The following is a 24,818-nucleotide window of genomic DNA, read 5'->3' as shown; positions in this document are numbered from 1 at the left end:
TGTATTTGGAGGTTATTAGTGGAATAAATAGGGGATTTTTTTAAAAGGAGTAAGACATAATTAGAGTCATTTTCCCCAGGGTAGTTAGGCATTAAGAGATAAGAGTGACATTTTTATATTTTATCTAGTCGATTTATTTTCATTCATTTGTGCTAACACCATGGTAAGTTCCTCTAACTGCCCTGGGGATGAGGGTAAGGGAGAGGAGAGTGCAGTTAAATTTCAGTAGGGTTCCTATATGAATGTACTGTCATGTTGATCTCTAGGCCTGTTCACTAGTATTAACTGCTTGGTTTGTCTTGGAATGGATTACCACACAAGCAAAAAAAAAAAAAGTTATCACTTAAAATTCTCTTAACCTTTTAAAAATCGCACAAAGTAATGATTTGTGAATTCTTATCGGAGAACCACAATTAAGAAATTCTGCTTTTGTGGGGATTTTCTCCTAACAGAGGGATATGCTCTGCGAAGACCTGGTTCATGCTACTGAGCAGCTGAACATGCTCACCGAGGCCTCGAAGAAGCACTCGGCGCTCCTGCAGTCTGCCCAGGAGGAGCTGATCAGGAAGGAGGCCAGGATCCAGGAGCTTCAGCACGAGGTGACCGCAGGGCAAGGTGCCGCTCCAGATGGGCCTGGGGCAGAGACTGCGTGTTGTTGAGGTCCCTGCCTTGGCTAGTGGGGCACTGAGGTGGTTGGCGGCTGCTCTGTGGGTTCAGACTTGTTTGGCTGTCTTCCTGCCTACCCTCAACCCTTGACACGTGCCAGCAAGTTCTGGCCGCTGTGTAAGGTTATGGCTGATTGTCATCCTCTTTTTGGCTGCTGCTGTTTTATATTTTGTATTTTTCCTCAGATGATTCTTTGATCATTTTTGAAGCTTAAAAACTGGGTGTTTTTTTTTTTAAGTGTAACTAAATTTATGAGAGAAAGGGAGATGAGAGCAGTATAGTAGTAACTAAAGTATACAGACACAAATGGCAGCCCCAGATTTTACAACTTATCATTTTAAAAATTGCTGTATTGTTTTTTGTTATTGTTGTTGGTTTAATATATTACTGCTTTTCAAATTATTAATCAAGCCCCCCCAAAATGTAAAAAGCCTGTTTCCACATACCTTGGGGAGATTGGCTGTTCTAATTGGACCTTGGGCCCCATTATTTTCTAACTAGTAACCTTATACCTGTTTTTCTCAGTTAAATCTAAAGAAAGAGGAAGTAGAACAGAAGAAGAATGAATATAACTTCAAAATGAGGCAACTAGAACATGTGATGGATTCTGCTGCCGAGCATCCCCAGGTACTTTTCAGAGAAAGTGCATTTCAGGAGGAACAAAGTTTTGTGAGTGATGACAGTTTGGAAGTTACTGAGACCACAGCTTTGTCTTTATAGAAAAAGATGTTCACTAACACCTTTTCTGCTTTTTACTTGATAAAAGGGTACCACTGTTTTACACGATTTAGAATAACAAGCTAACTAGCCTATTTTCTACATGCTTGGCGTGTACATTTAATATGAAATCTTTACAACTTAATCAGGTGTTTGGATGAAATTTTATTTTGTTTTTTAGAGTCCTAAAACACCACCTCATTTTCAAACACAATTGGCAAAACTCCTGGAAACACAAGAACAGGAGATAGAAGATGGACGAGCCTCTAAGATTTCTTTGCAACACCTTGTAACAAAGCTAAATGAAGACAGAGAAATCAAAAATGCTGAAATCCTCAAAATGAAGGTAACTGGGTAATTGTTTCCGTTAATTTTGATGTTTTTAAATAAATAGTATCTTTCATGGTTCCTGAGGATACAAAATTCAAAGGCACAGAACTTAGGGTCGGCAGAATAGTCTTCCTCTCACCTGACTCCAAGCTACTCGTCTGCTGTTCTGGAGGCTCCCCATGCAGCTGTTCCTTACTGACTTTGGAGCTTTTTGTGCAGCTGTAACCATGTCTGAGCATTGTCTCCCTGCCCTTCGGTTTTGATACGATGGTGTCGTTGCACAGGCTGCACCAACTACTCTCATAGTGCAGTCTGACTTTAGATCTTTGCCATTTTGATGGCTAGAGCATGTTATCTCGTTGTAGTTTTAAGTTTGTATTTTTCTTATTAGTAAGAGTGAGCACCTTGTGTTTTTCTGTTTCTGTGATTTCTGTCCTACCATTTTTCTATTGTTGAGCTTTTCTTATTGATTTGGGGGCATTCTTTATGTATTATAGAGATAGCTTTTGTGTATGATAGTTAAAAAGCCTTGTCTTCTTTTTTTGAGTATGTTTATTAAAGCTGGGGACAGATAAACAAGGAAGGGCTTCAGATAGAAGAAGCAACAGGAGAGAGCCTGTGGGGCTGCTGTAGCTCACTGGAGAGTCAGAGGAAGGGGGGCCTTAGCCACAGGTGCAGGGGGTTAGTTGGGGATGAGTGTCACTGTCCCATTGCTCCCCTGGTTCAAGTCTGTGGTCCCTTAGGGTTTAGGAGATGCATCCCAGTGGGGGGAAGGTGTGGGCGTGCTCCCTGGATGGAGAGAGTACCATTCTTTCAGATTTCCTCCTGGTGTTTTCACCCAGGTACTTGGGGGTATGGTGTTTGTGTGAGGTGAGAGAGTGTTTTCTGTCCCACTGAGGGGTGGGAGGTGTGAAGGATTGCCTGGGGAGATGGGATGTAGGGGGAGGAGGGGGAAGGAGGATGCTACACTCCAGCACTTAGCCTGGAAGGTCATTGCTCTACAGGGAGTTTTTGTTTAGGGACAAAGTAAAATATCTGAAGACGGAATGGCTCTTAAGCTGTGTTTCTCGTGGAGGGGTCATGCCCGGCCTCAGTATGCTGCTCTCTCAGGAATGTGACTGTTACCCAGGTTGGCGTGACCTTGGTACTCTGAAGAAATTGGGTCAGGTTAATAGAAGTCAAACAATAGACAGGGAGAAGTACATCAAAAAGGATACTCCTTGCAGACAAGTATTTATTTCCTCTAGAATCTAGATGGTTATATTCATGATCTTCATTTAGAATCAAATAGAACATTGGTCAAAGTAGAGAATTTCTGTGTCAAGGAATTTTAATGAATCGGTAATACTGATCAGAGACTACATTTAAGATACTGGTATGAGCCTGAGTCACAGTTCAGGCTCCCAAGAACTTGTCACAGTCAATTTTTCATCCACTGTCATCCAAGGAAACACTCTGTGTGTAGGAGAAGTTTAAGAGAGAAACGCCTGTCTCAGTCATGGCCTGGGGGAGCGAAATAATGCCTGTTATCATCCGTTTTCTGAAAAAGAGCGATTCCATGTGTTACTAGGAGCAGCTGAGTGAAATGGAAAACCTACGGTTGGAAGGTGAGCAGTTGAGAGAGAAAAACTGGCTCCTGCAAGGTCAGCTGGATGATATTAAAAGACAAAAGGACAACAGGTGAGAAAGGGCCACCAGAACTCTGGGCTCAGTCATGGCCTGCCTGGGTATAGTTAAATAAAGGACGTTGGAATGCACACTGGTTTCCCATCAGTTGCTTTTTGTTTATTTTATTTTAAATCCTTTTTTTCTTTTTCAATTCCAGTTGACATTCAATATTATATTAGTTTCAGTGATTAGTCATTATTTAACTTATTAAGTCAACATCCCAATAATTCTCGTACCCAAGTGTGTCACCATGCATACTTATTACAATATTATTGGCTATATTCCCTATGTTGTACTTTATATCCTAATGACTATTCTGTAACTACCAATTTGTACTTCTTAATCCCATCACCTTTTTCACCCATCTTCCCAATCTCCCTCCCATCTGACAATTGTCGAAATGTTCTCTATGAGTCTGTTTCTGTTCTGCTTGTTGGTTTATTTTGGTTTTCCAGATTCATTGTTGATAGGTATTTATTGCCATTTTATGTTGCTATTCGTGATCTTTTGCTGCATGACTCATAGTTCCCGGAAAGCTCCTGGGTAGCAGCTCTCCAGAGGAGCCTTTCCTTGGGTTTGGGTGTCTCTAGGTTTGTGTGTTTTGGCTTCAGCTTAGGCAGGCTTCTCATTTTATTTGCTGATGGCACAGTGTCAGGGGCAACCACACCTAGGCTATATCCTGTCTCTGACACTTGAAAGTCATATGACTTGGGACACATTTTTGACCTTGTTAGTGCCTCAGTTTCTTTAGCAATAAAATGGAGAAAATGTTAGTTCTCACAGGGTTTTAAAGACCAAAAGTAATGTGCATAAAAAACTGGTTCCAGTGCTTGGCAGAGGGCAGTCTCTCAGTCAATGGTAGTAATTACGTACACAAGGTAGCATTGTGAGCCTGCCTGTTGTCGACTCTGAGTGAAAGATTGGAGATGGGGTGGCCTGTAAAAGTATGCAGCAAGTTGAAGTCAATCAAAGGGGATGGAGGCCCTTACTGAATCCACTTCCCAGATTAGAGCCCCCTGTTTTCAGAAGGTCTTTCATAGATGCCTTCCCCTCCTGCAGCTCCCCAGCCCTGTCCAGAAGCAGCCCTGAGCTGCACTGTCCAAAACCTAAATGAGACAACAGATATTTGAGATGGTTACGGTGGCTCTGCTGACAGCCTACAGTCATCACTACGTTTCAGTCAACGACGGACCGCATATACAGAGGTGGTTCCATAAGATTGTAGCGGAACTGAAAAATTCCTGTTACCATAGCTGTCATAACGTCATAGTGCATTGAATTACCCACGTGTTTGTGGTGATGCTGGTGTAGACAAGCCTGCTACATTGCCTGTTGTACAAGAATAGAGCACATACAATTATAGTTCATACTTGATAATGATAATAAATGACTGCCACTGTCGTTACTTTAGCCCAGGGGTGGGCAAACTTTTTGACTCGAGGGCCACAATGGGTTCTTAAACTGGACCGGAGGGCCGGAACAAAAGCATGGATGGAGTGTTTGTGTGAACTAATATAAATTCAAAGTAAACATCATTACATAAAAGGGTACGGTCTTTTTTTTTTTTAGTTTTATTCATTTCAAATGGGCCGGATCTGGCCCGTGGGCCGTAGTTTGCCCACGGCTGCTTTAGACTGTACTTTTTCTCCTTAAAAAGAAACAGTGCCATGTTACACTGGCAGCAGCCTCATACATCTTGTGTTTACTGTGTCTCTTCGTTGCATTTAATCTCGTGTTTTGTGCAGTGACATACTATACAGGCTGGTAGCAATAGGCCTCACCTGGGTGTGGAGTAGGCTGCACCGTCTAGGCTTGTGTAAGTGACTATGATGTTCCCATCACGACGAAATCACCTCTTGCCAGGTTTCTCAGAATGTATCCCCGTCGTTAAGCAGCACATGACTAGTCCTAAATGGTTCAGAGGCGCTCATTTCAGTAGCATCCTCTGGCTTCACTCCCCTTTCTTGGTGATTCTGGTGCGGATATCCACAGTGTGCTCCCTCGCTTCCATGTGCTCCGCCCCCATGTCCAGGCGTGTAAAAGAAAAGCATTGTACTTGGTATACTGTCTTTTTCCAAGAGTTAGTTTGAGCATGGAAAACAATGTTTCTAGGTCATTTATAAAAACACAATTAGAAATACTGTATTTTATAGCCTCCTGTTCCTTTTTTGAGGGGCCTTACGGAAATGTCTTCATGAAAGGAAGGGAACGGTAGCCCCGCCCCTCTCTGTCTTCTCTGCGCTGGGAGCAGCTTTCCCGCCACAGCCCCTCCCCCCTGAACATGTGCATCTCCACCTCCTCCTCCTCCTCCGGCAGCACCTCTCAGCTGCTGAGCCCGTCACTGTCTGCAGTGGTGCTGAGACGGCCCCAGACACTGACAGATGAGCGCATGAGCCGCTTGGCAGCCTGCGTCCCCTGACCTCGCTTATAGCTGCACTTCCAAACCAGCGCCGTTCCAAGGCCGTGGACACAGCAGCCTAGTCCATTGGGGCTGGGGCTGCGCAGTGGGGGCGGCAAGCCCTGAGGCTGGAATCGGGACTGTGTGGGAGCCTCGGTGTCGGTTCTGCCAGGAGCCCTTCTCCGAAGCAGCAGCTCTTGTTCTACGCCCTCTGGGCTTTGTCCTCTCAGAGGCCATGGGCTCTCGCCCGCTGGCGGCCTTTCTCACCCTTTGCCATGTGAAGCAGCTGTCTCCACCGCCCACGGCTCTTTCTCCCGTGTCTTATTTGCCCTGCATGTTCCTTTTCCTTGACCTCCCCAGGCAGCCTGGGGGGAGTGGTGGGCTCAGGGTTTGCCAAAGGGAAGACATATCAATACTGTCCTAATAAGGGAAAAGGAAAAGAAAATTGAAGTGAGGGGTCAAATCTAGCCCATAGCCTGTTTGGTAAAGAAAGTTTTGTTGAGTTAGGCATGTCCCTTCACTTAAATATTGCTGTGCCTGCTTCTGCATGGCGATGGCCAACCTGACAGCTAGGCAGAGACCACCTGGTTTGCAAAGCCTTTTCTGTCAGGTACTTGACAAAGTTTACCCATCCCTGGATTAGAGCAAAGAAAACACATTTTCCCTACGATTTCGGTTTTTTTCCTGTTGAGGTCTCATCACCATTTTTGTCTGGGCTGCCAGATCATTAAGTGAAAGAAACAGCTGCATCTTCTGTTTTTCTGCAAGAAACTGTCTGTTTTTTACTCCTCAGTGAGAGATACTCCCAGAGAAGGCTGTGGCATTCCAGCAGATTCTCCGGGGGCGCTGCTGGGTTATTATCCTGACCTGGTCAGGCTCAGAGATGGACTCAGATTGATCAGATTCACCTGAAACTGAGGTCACACCCAGAATATAATTTTCTTCATACAGAGGACTTTTTCACGAAGAGATTCATGTCTGGTACTCAGGGAATCCACTGCCTGGTGTCGGCATGCATGGGCAGCCAGCTGTGAAATCTGACGAAAGGGGCAGCAGGGCCCTGGGGACCAGCCAGCCTGAGGAACCCTTCCACCCCTAAGAGGCCCCTTCCTGCTGATCACAGTCGCACAGACTCCTGGCCTGCCCTTCTCCTCAGCCCCCTTTTGCTCACATTTGATCTTCAGGTGATACTGCTCTTGACCAAGTTCCTACTTTATTTTACTTTTAGCCAAGCCTTGATTAGATTTCTCCGCTTTGCTCACCTCACTTTTGTGTGGGGGAATCCTGAAATCTGGGGAAGGTGCCTTATGTCGGTCACATTTGTCAGGTGTGCTAACGTGACCTCACCACGGAGTTGGCTTTTCTTTGCACAGCTTGGCATTGTTGCATCTAATAGACATGAAGTGATACTTGGCTACACTTGACATTGTGTCCCTATCCTCCCTAATCTGTGCAGCGAACAGAATCATCCAGACAACCAGCAGCTGAGGAACGAACAAGAGGAACTTATCAAAGAAAGACTTGCTAAAGTAGGATTTTTTATGGTATTTTTAAAAATTGTTTAAATATTACATATGTGCCCTTTTTCCCCAATTGATTCTCCTCTGCCCCCACCACTCCCACCTCCCCAGGACAAGCCCCCGCCGCCCCAGTGTCTGTGTCCATGGGTCATGCTAATATGCATGTGTACAAGTCCTTTGGTCCATCTCTAACTGACCTCCCCGCCCCCGCCCCCCCCCCCCCCACCTTCTCTCTGAAGTTGGATGGTCTGTTCAGTGTTTTTTGGTTGTTGTTTTTTTTTTACGTAATAGGTGTAATTGTCTGAGAGGTGCGTTTATAGTTAGTATTTATGGTTATATATTGTAGATGCCATTTACTATTGAGATTTCTGTTTTTTCCGTATTCCCACTGTTAAGTTTGATATTCACCATCAGTATTTAGACATAACTGAGAATTAAGAGATATTTTGTTTTTGTGTCTAGATGGTAGTAAGTCTACTGCTCAGCATACCCATGCAGTTAACCATTTGGAAGCAAGGATTGAGTGCCTGTTTCGGGCCTTACAGGGCACAGTGCATGAAGTCTTAAAAATAGATGCCCCCTTTATGTGTGTGTAGCTTGGATTATAGAAAAGAATGTTGGTTTAATTGATTCTGTTATCATCAGTGAGAGTGGGGTGGTTACTTTCAATCTATCTTTTTTAGCAATGTTAAGAACTTAAGCATCTCTTTCTTTCTTTTTTTAATCCTATAGAATAAGTTAGTTGAAGAAATGCTGAGGATGAAAGCAGAGTAAGTGCACTGTTTTATAATTCAAGTTCTTGTTAGCCTTTTCTTTACTCTTCTCTAAGGGAAGAAACACTCATAGCCACAAGGTAAGTAGCTTCTTTCCTTCTGAAGTGAGCATAAGAGATGTTTACAAACTGTTTTCCTAAATACCTCTTGCTAAAGAGGTTTTTCACAGGAAGCCATTCCAAAAATTACCTTGAAAGAATAAGTGCCAGGAAGAGCCTAGCTTTCCTGAAGGAATTAATTGGTTTTCTCTTCATGGACTCACTGAGAACAACATAAACAATCACATTTCCCTTTTCACTTCTGGTTTCCTCTGATTTAAAACCTCGAGGCCCTTTGAGACCCCTAGATCAATTCTCTGATTTCTCCTGATCTAGGCTTATTTATTCATAAGTAAAATGAAATGAAGTGAAAAAATAATTTATTGCCTGGTCAGTGTGGCTCAGTTGGTTGGGCATTGTCCCATGCACCGAAAGGTTGCTGGTTTGATTCCCAGTAAGGGCACATGCCTGGGTTGCAGGCTCGATCCCCACGTAGGGAGCATGCAGGAGGCAGCCAGTCAATATTTTGCTCTCACATCGATGTTTCTCCCCCTCCTCCCTTCCCTCTCTCTCTAAAAATAAATAAAAATTAAAAAATTTTCTTCATATACTTTTAATATTAACTTATTCTTTGGTGAACAAGATATACTGTATTATTGCGTTCAAAATAAGTAAGCTGGGTGGTATAACAAATAATAAAACATTAGAAAGATATTGTATTCTCTGAATAGACACTCGTCATCAGAAACTGAGGCCCTCAAGCATTTCACTTGTTCTACCTCAAAAAAGAGTCTGAAATACCATGTACCTTCTTGCTCATTTTTGGAGTTGACTTAATGTTAAAATTGTAAGTTTAAATTGTTGCAAAAAATAGAGGTTCCAACATACAGGCATACCTCAGGAATATTGCAGGTTGGTTCCAGACAATTGTAATAAAGTGAGTTATAGTCTTTTTGCTGGTGGAGAGTCTTGCCTTCAATTTGTAAAAGTCGCAGCATCTGTGAAGTGCAGTAAAGCAGAGATATGCCTGTACTAAAAATAGTGACCTTTAGAAAAACTTTTGTGGTGTTCTTCTAACAGTATTCAACTTATTTGCTACTTTCCATCATTTAAAAATATATAAACAGATTCCTAAATCTAAAATTTTACCTTGTTCCTTTTTTTATTTTAGTTTCTATTCCAGTGGTTCTCAACCTTCCTAATGCCGCGACCCTTTAATACAGTGCCTCATGTTGTGGTGACCCCCAACCACAAAATTATTTTCGTTGCTACTTCATAACTGTGATTTTGCTACTGTTATGAATCGTAATGTAAATATCTGATATGCAGGATGCATTTTCATTGTTACAAATTGAACATAATTAAAGCATAGTGATTAATCACAAAAACAATATGTAATTATATGTGTGTTTTCCGATGGTCTTAGGCGACCCCTGTGAAAGGGTCATTTGACCCCCAAAGGGGTCGCGACCCACAGGTTGAGAACCGCTGTTCTATACCCATGCTGATTTAATATATTGTTTGGAAATTGTTTTGCTGATTACTCTATCATTTCAGTTAGCAATGAAAACGTATGAAAATTGAAAATAATTTGTAGAAGTTTCTTGTATTCTTATGTCTCTAAGAGTTATATTTCTTCTGGGTTGAATTTTCATTACTATTAACACAGTATCCTAAATTTATTGTAAGATTTTATAAATAATCACTATACCTAGTAAAATGTTAGTGGAAATGCATCTCTTAATGCACTTTATCTTAATGCTTTTTCTTTGATTAGCTCATTCTGTTTTTTAATTCTGGAATGAGACAATATTTAGTATCAATTCTATTCCATTTTCTGTTTTTATTGGTATAAATGCTGAGGAATCTTAATCACATAGTAAGTAATGGCAATGGAAGTTTTGTTCGAGTACTCGTATTTAGTCATTGGAGCTCCATCCAAGTTAATATGCCAAAAATTCTTTTCAATGATCGGATGACAAAGACCAACCACCTGTGAAAGATCTGTTACCCAGTCATTGAGTCGTTAGCTTCATAGAATCAAAGAGGATGGATGTAGAGCAGCTTGTTCAACAGTCTCATCACATGGGAGCCGTCCAGGGACTGCTTCCAGCCGGGTAGTTGTAGGGCCAGGACAGGAGTCTGCATCCCGTGCAGGATCTATGAGAATCCAGCTGCATGGCTGTAAATCTGCAGCTATTTTAGAAGGAATGTCCATTTGAGACCTTCTAGCAAAAAAAAAAAAAAAAAAATTAATACAAGCTAAGTATGCCTGTAATCTATTTCATAATTTAGTAACCAAGAGTCTTAGAGATACGTTATCCCTGGATCGAACAGAAACCCACATTGTGGGCAAGCAAAGCACACTCCACAAATCAGCCCCAGCCTCCCGCAGCGATTTTACACATTGTGTTATCCATGGGTGTATGTGACCCCAAGGGTCAGTGTGCGTCTCCTGGGCCGGGTGTAGCACTTCTGGCCGCGAGGTAGGTAGAGCCATGCTCAGCTCAGCCCAGGTCTTCCCTGGTAACCTTAGAAACGGCAAGCTCTCCCTCTTCCTTTCCCCCAGATGAAGTGAGTGTCTATAGCTAGACAGCGCAGGGGGTTGGCTGTTGGCTAAGCAACTGCAGTGTCTGCCGTGCCTCAGAGCCTCTTCATCAAACTAAAGCAAAACACGCCCGATAAATGTAGCACAGCCCCAGGGGAGCTGAGGACACCGTGCCTCCTCTCCACACGCCCTTCTGAGCGCATGGACTGTGGTCTGGGAACACTGCCCTAGAAATCAGTTGCCTGTAAGTGGTATATTAAATGCCCTGTATTACATCATTTACTTAACCAGAATTCTGTTCCATATGCATTGTGAGATAAAAAGCATTTGTTTCTTTGGGGAAGCTGATAGGATTCAGATGATTTTATAAAATTGGTGAAATTCTATGTAATTCTACAGTAGCCTTTTTCCTTATATCTCTTTTCAATTGGTAGTTATATAAAGTGTGTAAATTCTAAATAGCACATCCTTAAAGAAATAATTGTGTCCCTCTGTCTGAAAACCAGTGTTTGAAACCAGAAACTATTACACTTAAGGGTGGGGCACTGAGTAAACCCTGCTGCTGTAGTAATACCTCCGTTACGTTTGCTCCACGTGGGCTGAATCTGAGTTTCCATTCTAAATCTTCATTATTTAAAAAATGGTTTGAGGATTTTTCCAAAATTAAAGTCTTGGTTAAAACAACAACAAAAACGTACCTGCAGATCTTCCTGTGCTCTCGGGGGAGAGGGGGGCAGCGATTAGCATTACTTTCAAATCAGCACCCTGGGCTGGGGGGGTGGGGTGTGGGGGGCACATCTCCACATGTCTTACAGTACTGTTGTAATTATGTTTCTTTGGAATATCAAAAAGGGCTATTTATTATTACAGTCTAGAAGAAGTCCAGAGTGCCCTGCAGAGCAAAGAGACAGATTACCTCAGAATGACTGAGGAAGTGGAACGAACCAGAACGTTGGAGTCTAAAGCGTTCCAAGAAAAGGAACACCTGAGGTCAAAGCTGGAAGAATTCTATGAAGAAAGGGAGAGAACACTCCAGGTGCGTGCGTGCGTGCGTGTGTGTGTGTGTTTTCCTGTGCTTGGGCCGCGTGAATCACTAGGACCAACCAGAGTAAGTCTCTTGTCTGATAGGGTGCCCTGTGGGTCAGACCTGCTGTAGCACACGGTAGCAGCTGTCTGTGTGTCTGTCTCCCTGCACCCTCAGAGGCATGGAGTAATGTTACTTTTTAAGAAATGAACAGCAGCTCATTGTCTCCTTCCTGGGTTGACTACCTGCAGGAGATGGAAATGTTAAGGAAGCAGGTGGAGTGTCTCGCTGAGGAAAATGGCAAGTTGCTAGGACACCAGAACCCAAACCAGAAGATCCACTACGTGGTGCGGCTGAAGAGGGAGAACGTCCGGCTCGCTGAGGTAACTGCTGTTTAAATGGTTGCTTAATTAACACATTGTATGCGGGAAACGTATTTATATGTTTTACGTTGACTGGTAGTAGAGCGCAGGACACGTATTAATACGTTTTTTATAGACTAGCGGTAGAATGCGGGTAACGTATAAATACGTTTATTTTTATGCTTTTTTATTGCTCTAAAGGGATGCTAACATGCAGATATACGAATTCCAAAGGACAAAATTTGGGTCTCTAACACATACAATGGTGAATTATGCATGTACTTCCAGGTATAATGGTAGGTAATCTATTCAACTGCAAAAATGGCCCGCGCCACCTGTTAGCACGAGATAAAAACTACCCGCAAATAGTGTGTTAAAATTGAATTTAATGTTCAAATCGCTTATCTGCCTTTTAATTTTTTTATTTTATTGATTTTTTACAGAGAGGAAGGGAGAGGGATAGAGAGTTAAAAACATCAATGAGAGAGAAACATTGATCAGCTGCCTCCTGCACACTCCCCACTGGGGATGTGCCCGCAACCAAGGTACATGCCCTTGACTGGAATTGAACCTGGGACCCTTGAGTCCGCAAGCCGATGCTCTATCCACTGAGCCAAACCGGTTAGGGCATTATCTGCCTTCTTTAGGGAACTTCCTGAATTCAAAACAATACAGTCATTGCTATTCTAAGGATAATTCAATCAGTTTTCATACACATCACATTTCTGTTTAATGTTGAGAAATTTACAAATTTAAAAATTGTAGTTTTAATTTGAAATATAAATTTAATGAATGCCAAGAATAATTCTTGTAAGAATTAGAGCCTTAATTTTTTTCTTTTCCTTTTAAAAAAAATTACTTACCAGGAGACAGAAAAGTTGCGTGCTGAAAATGTATTTTTAAAAGAAATGAAAAAGAGTTTCTGATGAACTTCTGCACCCGGACACGTCCGTGGCAGTCGGCCACCTGCTGTGTGGAGGGCAGCACCACTGCAGGGCTCAAACCAACTGTGAACTCCGGGGAAACCCTTTGCCTCTTAAAATAAAAGTCTATCGCTGATGTTTACAGTGGACACTGGTCAGGCTACGTGTCCCTAAGCTACTAACCTGATCTCCCTGAGTCTTGCGTCAGAAGCTCCCACAATAGTCAGTGTCCCCAAAACTTGCAGTGGGGGTCATGGCTGATGGTGCAGCCTGTGTACAAAGCAAACTTGTTAATATGGATTATTTTTATATTCTTACTTGAATTCTCATGCACATTTTTATGACTGCAAACATGGCCATTTTTCAAAATGTAATAAATCTTTTTCAAATAAACAGTCCAATAAAGAAGCTCATGTGGTTCATTCTCTTGGTCATGCAACATATACCTAATGAGCACCTAGTATATGCCAGGCACTGGTCACTTGTGAACAAGGCAAACAAAACCCCCTGCCCTCTCGGACTTCTGTGTATCAGCACTTCGTGCCTTTTGATAGCAAATAATATTCCATTGTGTGGACGTGCCACACTTTATTCGTTCACCATCTGATGGACATCTGAACTGTTTGCAGTTTGGGACTATCATGCATAATGCTGCTCTAAATCCAACTGCACGTCTTGGTGTGGGCCTGCGTTTCTTACCTCCTGAGTAGAAACCTGGGAGTAGGATTGCTAGGTCACGTGGTAAGTGTGTGTTTAACTTGGTAAGACATTGCCTGCTTCCCAAATGCACTGTTTGGCTGCCCCATTTTCTGTTCCCACCAGCAGTGTGCTGCAGTTTCTCCACATCTACACCAACACTCGTCATTCAGGGTTTACACTATAACCATCCTGATGGGCGTGTACTGGTATACACTTCCAGTTTCCTAATGACTAATGATATTGAACACTTTACATATTATGGAAATATGACTCGGCAATAAAAAAGAGACACATGGATAAACCTTAAAAAAATGCTAAGTGAAAAGCCAGACTTAAAAGACCACAGTCTGTATGATTCCATGTAAGTGAAATATCCAGAAAAGGCAACGTTTTAGTGGTAGAAAGCAGATGATTAGTTGCCTGGAAATGACCGAAGGGGCACAAGGGAACTTTTTGATGTGGTGGAAATGCTTTAAAACCGGTTTGTGGTGATGGTTACACAAGTTCATAAATCTTCGAAAAACTCCATTCAAGATGGGTTAATTTAATGGTTTGTTATTCATACTTCAGTATAGCTAAAAAAACAAAACTAATTCATAGTTGAACTATCAAGGAATAGTAGTAAATCCTTAGAGCCAGCGAGAGACAAGAAAGGAGCTCAGTGGAAGGTGGAAAGTAGACCTGTGACTGCCTTGGGGGTGGGAGAAGGTGGAGGATTGAAGCTGGTAATGAGGAGGATTGGGTCTTGTCACCTGTGAGTTTCCTAAGGCTGCTGCAACACATTATCACCAAAAATGGGTGGCTTCAAATAACAGAAATTTATTCTCCCACCATTAGGGAGGCTAGAAGCCCAAAGTCAAGGTGTTGCTAAAGCCTCAGGGCTCCAGGGAGTGTGTTCTCTGCCTCTCAGTGTGTGGTGCTGCCAGCAGTCCTTGGTGGTCTTGGCTTGCATATTACATCACTCCAATCTCAGCCACCATGGTCACATGGCATTCTCTCCTATGTCTCTGGTTCTTCTAACAAGAACATTATTTAGATTAGGGCCCACCCTAATGACCACATCTTGGTTTTGATTACATCTGTAGTGACCAGTTTCCAAATAAGGTCACATTCACAGGTGCTAAGGAGTCAAGACTTCAACATACCTTTTGGGGGAACACAATTCAGCCCATAACATCACTCATAGCAAGGAGAGAGAGGTAAAGTCTTAGGCTAGCTCAGGACAGGGGTTAGAACTGAGATTTCTGCAAAACCCAGTGAGTGCTGGGATTCTAGTCATCCTGGCAAACATCATGGATTGACTGCCTCTTGCACATCCCCTACTGGAGATTGAGCTCAAAACCCAGGTATCGAACCTGTGACCTCCTGGTTCATACATTGGTTGACGCTCAACCACAGCCACACCGGCTGGGCTGAATCATGTTTTTTAAAAGTCCCATACTTATATGTAAACTTTTAAAACGTGCGCTATACATAAAACTAAATATGCATAGAGAAAAGGTACTCTGTAACATGATTGTCCTTCATACATTTCAACACTTTATTTTCAAAGAAATACGACTTCTTAAACGAAAATGTTTTAAATATCTTTCAGCGCACAGGAAATTAGAAGGAATGTTAACCTTGATTATCTGAGTGGAGTGATTGTGAATGACAACTTTTCTAAGTTTCCTGCACTGAGCAGTGTATATCCATCTGGGCCTTCCCCCAAACCCTCACCTGAGCTGCCTTCTTGCTGAGTCTGGAGGTCTCTAGCGCCCTCTGCGGAAGCATCTCTCCATTTTGCGTTTATCAATTTGGAGAGTGCGCGTGAATCTGATTTTGATTCAGTGGGGGTGGGGCCAGGCCTGGGATTCGACATTTTTCATAAATGCCCATGGGAAGCCGACGCCGCACACACCAAGCGGCAGGGCTAGCTGCGAGTTCTACCACCCCAGGACCACCGGGTCGGCCTCAGACATCGGTCGGGCGCGCGCGGATAAACCTAAACCTACCGCTAGAGGGCGCCCTCCGCCCGAGGGGACCGCTGGGGCTCGGGCCAGGTGGCCCCGCCCCCTCAAGCCCCGCCCCTGCGAGGTTCTTGAAGGACCCGAATTGGACTCGTCGCTGACGTGAGCGCTGCATCACGTGAGGCCACCGTCCAATCACGGCGCGCGCTCGGCGCTGCCACTGGCTGACAACGCGGGCGCGGGCAGAGGCGGCGGCGGGCGCGGGCAGAGGCGGCGGCGGGCACCATGGCGCGGGGCACCATGGCGCGGGGCACTGTGGTCACCTACCCCGACACCCCCGCGGGGTTGCCCCCGCACCTCCAGGCCGGGGCGATGCGGCGCCGCTTCTGGGGCGTCTTCAACTGCCTGTGTGCCGGCGCGTTCGGGTCCCTGGCCGCCGCCTCCGCCAAGCTGGCCTTCGGCAGCAAGGTCGAGCCCGGGGCGCGGCCGGGCGGGCGGGCGGGTGGTCCGGGCGGCGGAGGGGCGCTGCGGGCCCGCGGGGCTCCGGGTGGGGCGGGGGCGCAGGGCGCCGCCTCACCCCCACGGATCTGCCCGGCCGCGCCCTGCAGCCACAGGGGCGGGCGAGCATCCCTGCGCTGCGGCGCGTGTGGGCGGTAAGACACGCCGGGAACCTAAAGCCGGTCCTCCCGGCGGGCTGGTTGGCTCGGGGAAGGCGCCCACCTCCTCCATCTACTCTCTACCTCTCATTTTAAGCCCCTTGTGCGGAACATTTCTCTCCACGTGACTCCAGGTGAGCCGCCTGTTGCCCATCTCTGCCCTCCGTAATGAACGGGTGTGTTGGCCGCGCTGCCAGGGAGCCTGGGGTTTGGGAGACGTTCTGGACTTTCCCCACGTTGAGATCTTAAGCTGCGGCCCGTGTCCGCTCACGTGCACCTCTTGGCTTCGCCCATCCCCGACTCTGCAGCCCTGAGTTAGACCCGACCTGGACGGGGCAGGTCGATGCTGAAGGTTTCAGCCATTTGGGGCTGATCCAGGGGGAGCTGCCGGGCTTGAGGGGCGCAATTCTTGGAGGAAGCGGCCAGAGTAAGATGAGTGCCTCTGCGGCAGGAGGTTTTCGGGTCTTCCCAGTTGTGCCCAGGCCTTCATAGCCTTTTATACGGGCAGCCGCCACTGGCACGGGCAGCGCTCTGTGTACATTACACAAGGAAACCCTTTCCTCAGGACCCTATACATTCAGCTGCTGGAACACTGATGGGAAATGAGTATGGGGTTTAGATGGTCACAACCTCCCCTCCCCCCAGGGAGCAGGCAAGTTGCTACCTTGAAACCAAGCAAGGGGCTCTGCATATCCTTAGCGTAGAAGGAATGTATTCTCAAGGCTGTCACCTTTTAGAAAAAGAGACAAAACTAGGCCAGTCCTCTGAGTGATGCCTGGCATCACCAGTCAAATGGCCTCAGGTGGTTTGCCGTGGGCAGGGCTGTGTCCTGGTTAAGATGGCGGAGCCACACAGCTGGGTTTGAATCCTGGCAGCTCCTATCAGCGGTGGCACTGAGGCAAGTTACTTAATGCCTCAGATTCTTTATCTGTAAAGTGAAGTTAAGGAATAAATGAGAATGCACTGAAAGTACTTACCGCAGGGCCGGGCACAGAGTAAAAGCTCCAGAATGCCCAGTGGGTCCAGCCTGAGTGGGATGTAGCGGGCACAGAAGGGGAGAGACATGTCTAGTTCATGCTTTACCTGACCCGGGGAAGGTACCCCTACTACAGACCACATAGTAACAATTGGCCCTCGCGGACTGGACTTCCAGCATTGGTCCCTGATGCGGACTAAAGAACTGGTGCTCTAGAAAATACTGGTCATGGATTAGCATTTTCCTTCTGCCCAAGGTCACATGACCAATAAGATGGCCAAAAAGTGTCATCTCTGAATTTGTGTCAGCTGTAAAGTGGATGTGCTGCCCGCGGAGGGCTAAGTCCCGCAGGAATGTTGAGGATCCCCTAGGCTGTGGTGGGGTCTCAGGAGGGGGCCCTGGGTGTGCTGTGAGGGGCGCTGCTGGGTGCAGGGCGGGCTGGGCCTGGCTGCCGTGACACCTCCTCCTGCAGGTGCACGTGGCCTCCTGTATCTTGGGCATCATCGTGATGGCGACCGCCAACTCTCTGATGTGGACATTCTTCAGCCGCGGCCTCAGTTTCTCCATGTCGTCGGCCATTGCCTCTGTCACGGTGACTTTTTCGAACATCCTCAGCTCGGTGAGTAGCCTGAGGGTCCATTCCCCCCCCCACCCCCCGTCTCAAACTTGGGTTCTGGGTGGGTTATCCTTGGGCATCTCTGCTTCCCCACATCGGAGAAAGGTCAGGAACCAGAGCAGAGGTTGGGGCTGTGGCTGTTCCTCTCAACTCTCAAACTGAGGCATTCTCGCCTTCAATGGGACGCAGTCCAATGGTACAGCCAGCCTGCCTGCTGCTCGACCAGGCTGCAGCCCTCCTGCGCTGCCCACTGTCTCCTAGGGGTCTGCACCCTCCAGCCTGAGATGCCAGGGTCTAGGTTCCTCTCTCTGGTGGCCTGAGGTCAGCAGGTGGGGGAGGCAGGAGGCGCTCAGGTATCAGCCGCACACTGGCCTCGCTGTGGCCTCGGCTGGTCCTGTGCACTTTGCCGGGGTCCAGTGCGGTGGGGAAGGTGCCCTCCTCACCTCTGCAGGTGAAACCAAAATGCGTTGAGTGACTTGCCAGCAGGGGCTCTAGACCCTTCCTCCCACCCTAGGAGGGCAGTCAGCTCCCGGGGGCGGGGTTGTGCCCAGCCGCCCTGGCCGGTCCCGTGGGCACGTGTCTCCGGCCTCACAGCTGTCTGTCCCGCAGGCCGCCCTGGGCTTTGTGCTGTACGGAGAGAGCCAGGAGGTGCTGTGGTGGGGAGGCGTGTTCCTCATCCTCTGCGGACTCATCCTCGTCCACAGGAAGGCCCTTCCGCTCAAGCAGCAGTAGAGGCACTTGACTGGTGGGCGGCTGGACAGACAGATGGTGGCTCAGGCTCGGGCTGGCGTGTGGGGACTGCTTCCCAGGGCGATCGGGGTGCAGCCTTCCGACCATCAGCCAAAGGGAGTTGCTGCCGAGGGCAGCAGGCCTGTGACCGAGCAGCCTTGTGGTGGCAGCTCCGGCTCCTGAAGGGGAACCGCGGCGCAGCAGGCTCTGCCCCAGCACCTGGCCGTCTGCGGCGCTCCGATTCTGACCTCCGGGCCCACCCAGGGGCCATGCAGGAGCTGGACTCGAACCGGCTGTAACTGTAGGCTGGTGGCCTAAGTCACGTGACACGCCAGTGACTGGTGGGACTTGGACAACTTCTTGCCGATGTGTCGGGCCGGCTGCGCCATGTTATAGGAGGAGGAAGACTGGATTAATGCTTCCTTGTAAGTTAAAACTACCAGGTGTGGAATCCTAATTCCTTCCTACATTTATTTCTTTCCTAAGTGTTTGGAGTCAGAGGGAGCAGCCAGGGCGAGCTGCAGCTCCTGGAGTGGTTATGGCCCCCACCTTCCCCCGGCCTGGGCCCAGCTGCGGGGCGCACGGCTCCTTCCGATGTTCCCAGGCCGGCGCCCTTCCGGTCAGGAAGGCCTGGCCACCCCCTTGGTCCTCACGGAGAAAAGCTTGAGCTCACTTTGGGGACCCAGTTTTATTCTACTTATTAGGGTACAAAACTGGCCCGAGGTTCGCTCACCCCCTCTTCACCTGTAGGCCCCTCTGTCCTTTGGTGGTTTCCCAGGTTCCTGTGGCTTTTGCATCTCCCCCGCGTGACTGTGACCCTGGGTGCTGCCCACATGCTCCCGTGCATGGCCAACCTGACGCTCACCTGCTCCCGGTCCTCGGGGCTCCCCAGAGGTCTGAGCCCTCAGCTCGCCTGAACCCGACCCCTGGCCCCGGCTCCTCCAGCATTCCCTGCGTAGAAAGGGATGTGGGACCAGAAGGCTGGGGAAGGGAAGGGCCATGTCCATGCGGTCCCCCTCTCCGTGCCGTAGCGCGTCACTGCCCTCCAGTTCTCACTGCCGACAGTGGGCCTGCCTACAGCTCCCGTGGCTCCTGCTGACTGGGACCTGGCCCTCGCCCGCCTCTCCCCAGCTCCTCTCTTGCTGCCTCTTAACACCCCGGGTTGAGCCTGTCACTCCTGTGTTGAGAAGTCAGGGAGACGAGTGAGCAGACAGCGGTGAGGTAGGATAACCAGGCACGTGTGGCGTCCTGGGGGCAGCACTCCAGAAAAAGGCAGGGATCGCCCAGGCTGATGCTGAGGGAGGGGAAGGGGAAGACGGAGAAGAGGCCTTTGGACTCAGACAGAGAGCGTTACAGGAGCAGCTTGGAGGAGGGTGGGGCCACAGCCTGAGCAGATCAGGCTCATGAGGGAATGGCGGGTCCTCCACTGATGCCGAAAAAATGCTGGGAGTGGAAGGAAACTGAGTCTGACTGAGGCCGCCACAGTGACTCACCCCTGAGGTCAGGAACGGACATGCCGGCTCTCAGCACTCCCTCTGCATGTGACCAAGCTCTCCCAGAGCACATGGTCAGGAAAGGGAAGGACGAAGTTATCTGTTCAGAGATGACGTGATCTTGTAGGTAGCCTGTGCTAGAGGAGGGGCTGCCCCATTCTCAGGAGCCTCGGGGGGCCCAGGGGAGGGAGACCCCGAGTCGTCCTGGCAGGAGGTGCCTCCCTGTGCCGACCGCAAGCTGTTCCTCTGTCCTCGGACTTGCTCAGATGATCCATGTGCGTTAATTAAACGGATGCTTCAATGAGGGTCCCTGGGTCTGTGTTCTTTCAGGGAACACGCTTCATAGCATCTTCTGCCGGGTCAGGTGGGCACTTGGGGAGCCATCCAATCCTCCCAACTCCCCAGGCCCAGGGGCTCCCCCTCCGAGGGGTTGGGCTGTATTCGGGGCCTGTTCAGGGCACCCAGCCCCTCCCGGCGGTATCACCCGGCAGAGGCACGTGTGTGGGTTGAAGGTTATTTTGTGTGTAATTTACATGACATTCAGGGGTGGTGGGCTGGGTTCTAAATTAAAAAGCCTTCGTCCTGGCCAGTTTGGTTCGGCTCAGGGGTTGGAGCATCGTCCCTGCAGACTGAATGGTTGCGAGTTCGATTCAGGTCGAGGGCATGTGCCTCCGCTGCAGGCTCCATCCCTGGCCCTGGTCGGGGCGCTTGCAGGAGGCAACCAATCCATGAGTCTCTCTCAACATCAATGTTTCTCTGTCTCTCCCCCTCCCTTCCACTCTCTAAAAATCGATGGAAAAAGTAACCGTGGGCGGGTTTAACAACAACAAAAGCCTTCCATCCTGTGCACCCTTGCCCCAGGTGCCCTCCCTAACGCACAGTAGGCGCTCAGTGAACACTCACCGCAGACACCGCCCGGGAGGACCCCCAGGGGAGGGTGTGGCTAGTGTCTCCCCACGGCAGCCGCGCTGTGTCCTTGTCTCCCACACGGGAAAGGGGAGAAAAGAGGCTTCGAGGTGACGGTGAGGAAGGACACCGCCCAGGGGCCCGGGCTGGGAGGTCACACGGAGCTTTTTATTGAAGAGAAAGGCCGCGGTCCATGCCTCCCTCCCGTAGGCATCAGCTGCAGTGCTTCCTGTGTGAGGCCAGCAGGAGGCCCCGCTGCTGGCAGCCACCAGAGGCCGTGGAGTCACTGTGTGAGGACACGAGGCTGGGGGTGGGCGGGGTGCTGTGGGTGAGGCCTGGTGTGGAGATGGGCCCAGCGAGGAGGGAGGGCCGGGTCTGACAGGTGGCTCTGGGCTGCTGGGTCCCGCTGCTCTCAGGCCAAGCCCATTGAGGGGGCCTGTCTTAGGCCCAGGTTTAGCACACACCTCTGACCTCCTGCCGGAGCTCAGCAGACACCAGCAAGCCCCCTTCCCTTACTCTAACCTCGAGCCCTCCTCCTCGGGGACACCAGCGGGCAGCACTGCATCCTCCCTGGTGGGGTCTCTGGTCCCCAATCCTTGCTGAGCCCCAGGGCTGCGCTCTGGGTTAGGACAACAAACACCAGCTTGGGCAGGCTCTGCGGGCCCTCCTCCGATCCAGGTGCTGGTGTCACGGGCAGTGCACCCCAGAACAGAGCCTAGGCTGGGAGTGGGGGATCCCACTCTAGTACCAAACAGGGACCCGAGCCCCTCTGTCCAGAAGGTACTTCAACAACCTCTGAGATGGGTTCCCCTCATCAGGCTTCAGCCTTCAAATGGGGCGACCAGGTCCCAGCCTCCTGGTAGAGTCGGGGGGAGGGGGTGTCTGTCTTCCTGGGTCATCACCGTGCAGCCCCGCCCCCCCCCCCCCCCCCCCCCCCTGCAGGGACGAGAGGGGCACGATCTTGGGAGAAATGGCTAAAGCACACAGGCCAAATTCCGGTCAGTTCTGTGCATGTTGGGTAGACTCCCTCCGGGAGGGAGCGGAAAAGTAAGTTCCCCTGGGAGGTCGAGAGGCCCGGAGCTCCACACCGGTCCCTCCCCACCTGGGAAGGGACACCCGCAGCCACACTGGGACAGGGCGGGTGCAGGATCGTATCTGTGCGGCAGGAGCTGAGTTGGATGCTGCCGTCATATGGGCTCATGTCCATCCTGGGCACATCCTACATGGATGTGCGTCCCCATGCTGGGCCCGGCCTGGCCTGAAGGAAGCTGTGGCTGCCATGCGTTTCTCCTAATTAGACCCCCCTCCAGGGGGCTGGATCCTGATGTCAGTGTCCCATCCCAGGGCCCCGAGGCTGCCCTTCTCTGTCTGCTGCAACCTCATGGCCGAGATGGCAGGCCCCCCTTCCCAAGAGAAGACACACATCCCGAGAAAAGCCAAAGGCAAGTTCTTTGCCACCCTGGGCCGCCCCGTCCAGAGCCCCCTTTGCCAGACGAGGCTGAAGGATGCCCAGTTGTGGAGATGGCTCCTGGCATCCCTCCCTGGATACTCTTAGATGAACTCAGAGAAAGTCTCTTGTTCTCCTCTGTTGTCCCTGGTCCCCGACCCCCAGACCTGGCCCCACATGGGCAAGGAAGGAGGGTGTGAGGACGGCAGTGCCCAGGGAGCGGGGCACAGCGGGGGCAGGGGTGCGCCGTGCCCAGGAGCCCCGATGGCAGGTGACAGCCCCCCCACAGCAGCATCACTCGTCCGTCACCTCCACAGAGTCCTCGTCCTTCCTCTCCTCCGACTGCTCCTCTGACTGCTCCTCTGTTGTTGTCTCCATGTTGTCTGACGACGCCACCTGCCGCACCCAGCCCTCGTCCCTGAGCGCGGGGCGATAGGGTCCGGAGAAGGGGTTGAACCAGTTCGGGGAGAAGTTTCCCCCGAAGGTCTCTTTGACGGCCTTCCAGCTGCCCCGGCGCTCCCTGGGCTGCTGCTTTCGCTTGAGGCGCTCAATGCTCTGGGGAGACAGCGGGGTAAGGAGGGTCAGCCTGGCACGGGCTCAGCACAGGCTCCTCGGGGCTGACGGGGTGCGGGCTGACGGGGTGCGGGCTGACGGGGTGCGGGGTGCGGGGTTGCAGCAAGCAGGATCTTGAGGGGACCAGGACTTCGCTTCCCACCCCACCTTCCCCTCCAGCACATGCTCTTAGGACTCAGCTGAGGCCCGTGGGGGAGCGCAGCGTGTCCCCCGCTCCCACGTCACCAGGTGTAGAAAGTCAGCCACCGCAGCCCGCACACGTGCCCTCACGGAGGCCAGAGAACTCCCTTCCCGGGGCTTTCACGCAGGAAACACTTGTCTGTTGCAACCCAGTAAACATCCTGTTTCATGGAGCAATACTTGTCTTATAATGTGCAATGCATTTTTTTTTCCTTTACAAAAATGCTGTTGCAAACCGATAAACTGATTCACAAATGAAGAGCTGTGACCTGGTTCAAAAGGCGCAGCTCTAACCCTTGGCGTTTACTAAAGCCATCGATGCGTCAGACTCGGCACTAACATTCACATTCATTGCCCTCATCTAGTCCTCACATCAGCCTTGTGATTTGCAGTATCCTCCTGATTTTACAGAAAAGTGAGGCGGAAGTCACTGCCTAAGGTCCCACAGGATGTACGCGAGCAGGGGTTTGATGCAGACGGAGCCAGGGTCCCGGGGCCTCACTAGACTCCGGTCCCGATGCAGGGATGCAGCTCCCTCTGTCCGGGTCTCCGCGAGCTCTCCTCCGCGAAGCTTTGCATAATTCCCTGCATCTGTTTCACAGGTGAGGCGCCCGGGGCCACTCTGCTTTGCTTGGGAACCACAAGCCAGAACATGACTTTCTTGGGGGAGAAGTTGGGGAAATGAAGCCTTCACTTTGGGAGTAGGCTGGCCAGTGGCTTGTCTTTCACTGTGAATTCCTCCTTCTGTGAGGTGATGTTCAGCTCAGACATGTATTTAAGAAACGAGAAAAGAGCCCGTGGGTGTGAGGTCCCCAGGTAGAAACCAGGGGCCAGGACCTGTGCCTGCCCAGGCTTAAGTACCCACACTTGGAGCCCCTCCTTGGAGAACCCTGGCTCCATTCTTTCCCCTCGCTCTTCTAGATGGTTCTCCACCCAAAGGGCCTTGGGCCCAGTGTGGTTTGCAACCCCGGGCCACACTGATAACGTATTCCAATACTCGCACTGTCTCTCAACATCCATTTGCGGGGGGGGGGGGGGGGGGGGGCGGGGGGCGGGGGGGTAGTGGGGGAGGTGCAGGCTGAGGGGAGGGGCTCCAGGGGCACACGGCTCAGCACTGAGCCCCGCAGCACTGGGACCAGGGCCTCGGGGCATCAGGCCACCTGCAGAGACCCGAGAACCAAAAGGGGTCCGCAGACCTGAGTGTGTCAGAATCGCCCCAGGGCTGTTGCAATGCAGACTGTGGGGCCCAGGGTGGGGCCTGGGAACAGGCATGTCTGACGTGCTGGGGGCTGCTGCTGCTGCTGCTGCTGCTGCTGCTGCTCTGGGCACCACAGTGCGAGAGGTGCTGCCTGGGTGCCTCGCCAGGAAAGATTCTCGGGAGGAATCCTAGCAAAAGCCTCGCCACATTTCTTTGGCAGTTAAAGGCCCTTTCGAGGTTGGGAGCCCTCACCCCCCTTTACTGGCTGGCTCCTCTTTAGGCTGATGCATTGAAATGAAAGCAACTTAAACCCATTTGCCCAACCAGCCCCCCAAAGCCTGGGTTTCTGTAATGCCCACCTCACGTAGGTGGCCATAATGTTTCTTCATGGGCCTTATCTGGCAGATTTTGCATCAGGAAGGTGACCTT

At 49.8% G+C, this 24,818-nt stretch overlaps 3 protein-coding genes across 6 annotated transcripts in view; 2 read left to right on the top strand and 1 right to left on the bottom strand.

Annotated features, from left to right (window-relative positions):
- KIF15 (kinesin family member 15) overlaps positions 1-13,388 on the top strand; it is a 50,990-nt gene extending 37,602 nt beyond the window's left edge. Inside the window, exons 24-32 of the mRNA XM_081106003.1 lie at positions 453-599; positions 1,192-1,293; positions 1,565-1,729; positions 3,284-3,393; positions 7,236-7,308; positions 8,032-8,069; positions 11,529-11,694; positions 11,934-12,065; positions 12,911-13,388. Of these exons, the coding sequence (XP_080962129.1) occupies positions 453-599; positions 1,192-1,293; positions 1,565-1,729; positions 3,284-3,393; positions 7,236-7,308; positions 8,032-8,069; positions 11,529-11,694; positions 11,934-12,065; positions 12,911-12,970 (993 nt within the window). The 3' untranslated portion in view covers positions 12,971-13,388. The remainder of the gene's footprint in view (positions 1-452; positions 600-1,191; positions 1,294-1,564; positions 1,730-3,283; positions 3,394-7,235; positions 7,309-8,031; positions 8,070-11,528; positions 11,695-11,933; positions 12,066-12,910) is intronic.
- A 2,431-nt stretch (positions 13,389-15,819) lies between these two features.
- Positions 15,820-20,672, top strand: TMEM42 (transmembrane protein 42). Of its 2 annotated transcripts, none has more exons than XM_081105489.1 (3): positions 15,820-16,083; positions 17,794-17,866; positions 18,473-20,388. In XM_081105489.1, the coding sequence occupies exons 1-3, from the start codon at positions 15,901-15,903 to the stop codon at positions 18,889-18,891; spliced, it is 675 nt and encodes a 224-aa protein (XP_080961615.1). In that variant the 5' UTR covers positions 15,820-15,900; the 3' UTR covers positions 18,892-20,388. The 2 variants fall into 2 exon arrangements, with proteins under 2 accessions (XP_080961615.1, XP_080961616.1); XM_081105490.1 differs by having other exon boundaries at positions 15,884-16,083; positions 17,720-17,866; positions 18,473-20,672.
- A 473-nt stretch (positions 20,673-21,145) lies between these two features.
- Positions 21,146-24,818, bottom strand: part of ZDHHC3 (zDHHC palmitoyltransferase 3) — a 38,143-nt gene continuing 34,470 nt past the window's right edge. For all 3 annotated transcript variants that reach the window (XM_081105483.1, XM_081105486.1, XM_081105484.1), the window contains one exon: positions 21,146-22,993. In XM_081105483.1, the coding sequence (XP_080961609.1) occupies positions 22,733-22,993 (261 nt within the window). In that variant the 3' untranslated portion in view covers positions 21,146-22,732. The remainder of the gene's footprint in view (positions 22,994-24,818) is intronic.

Source organism: Myotis nattereri (assembly GCF_964212035.1).
Source record: "Myotis nattereri genome assembly, chromosome: 14".
Classification (NCBI taxonomy): domain Eukaryota; kingdom Metazoa; phylum Chordata; class Mammalia; order Chiroptera; family Vespertilionidae; genus Myotis; species Myotis nattereri.
The sequence above is the reverse complement of the archived record's forward strand: the minus strand, read 5'-3'. Positions and strand labels throughout refer to the sequence as shown.

Excerpts from the sequence above, each read along its gene's own strand:
- TMEM42 (XM_081105489.1), top strand. The coding sequence starts at position 15,901 with ATGGCGCGGGGCACCATGGCGCGGGGCACTGTGGTCACCTACCCCGAC. Across the intron at positions 16,084-17,793 it reads AGCTGGCCTTCGGCAGCAAG|CCGCGGCCTCAGTTTCTCCA; the intron begins GTCGAGCCCGGG and ends GACATTCTTCAG. Across the intron at positions 17,867-18,472 it reads TTTCGAACATCCTCAGCTCG|GCCGCCCTGGGCTTTGTGCT; the intron begins GTGAGTAGCCTG and ends TCTGTCCCGCAG.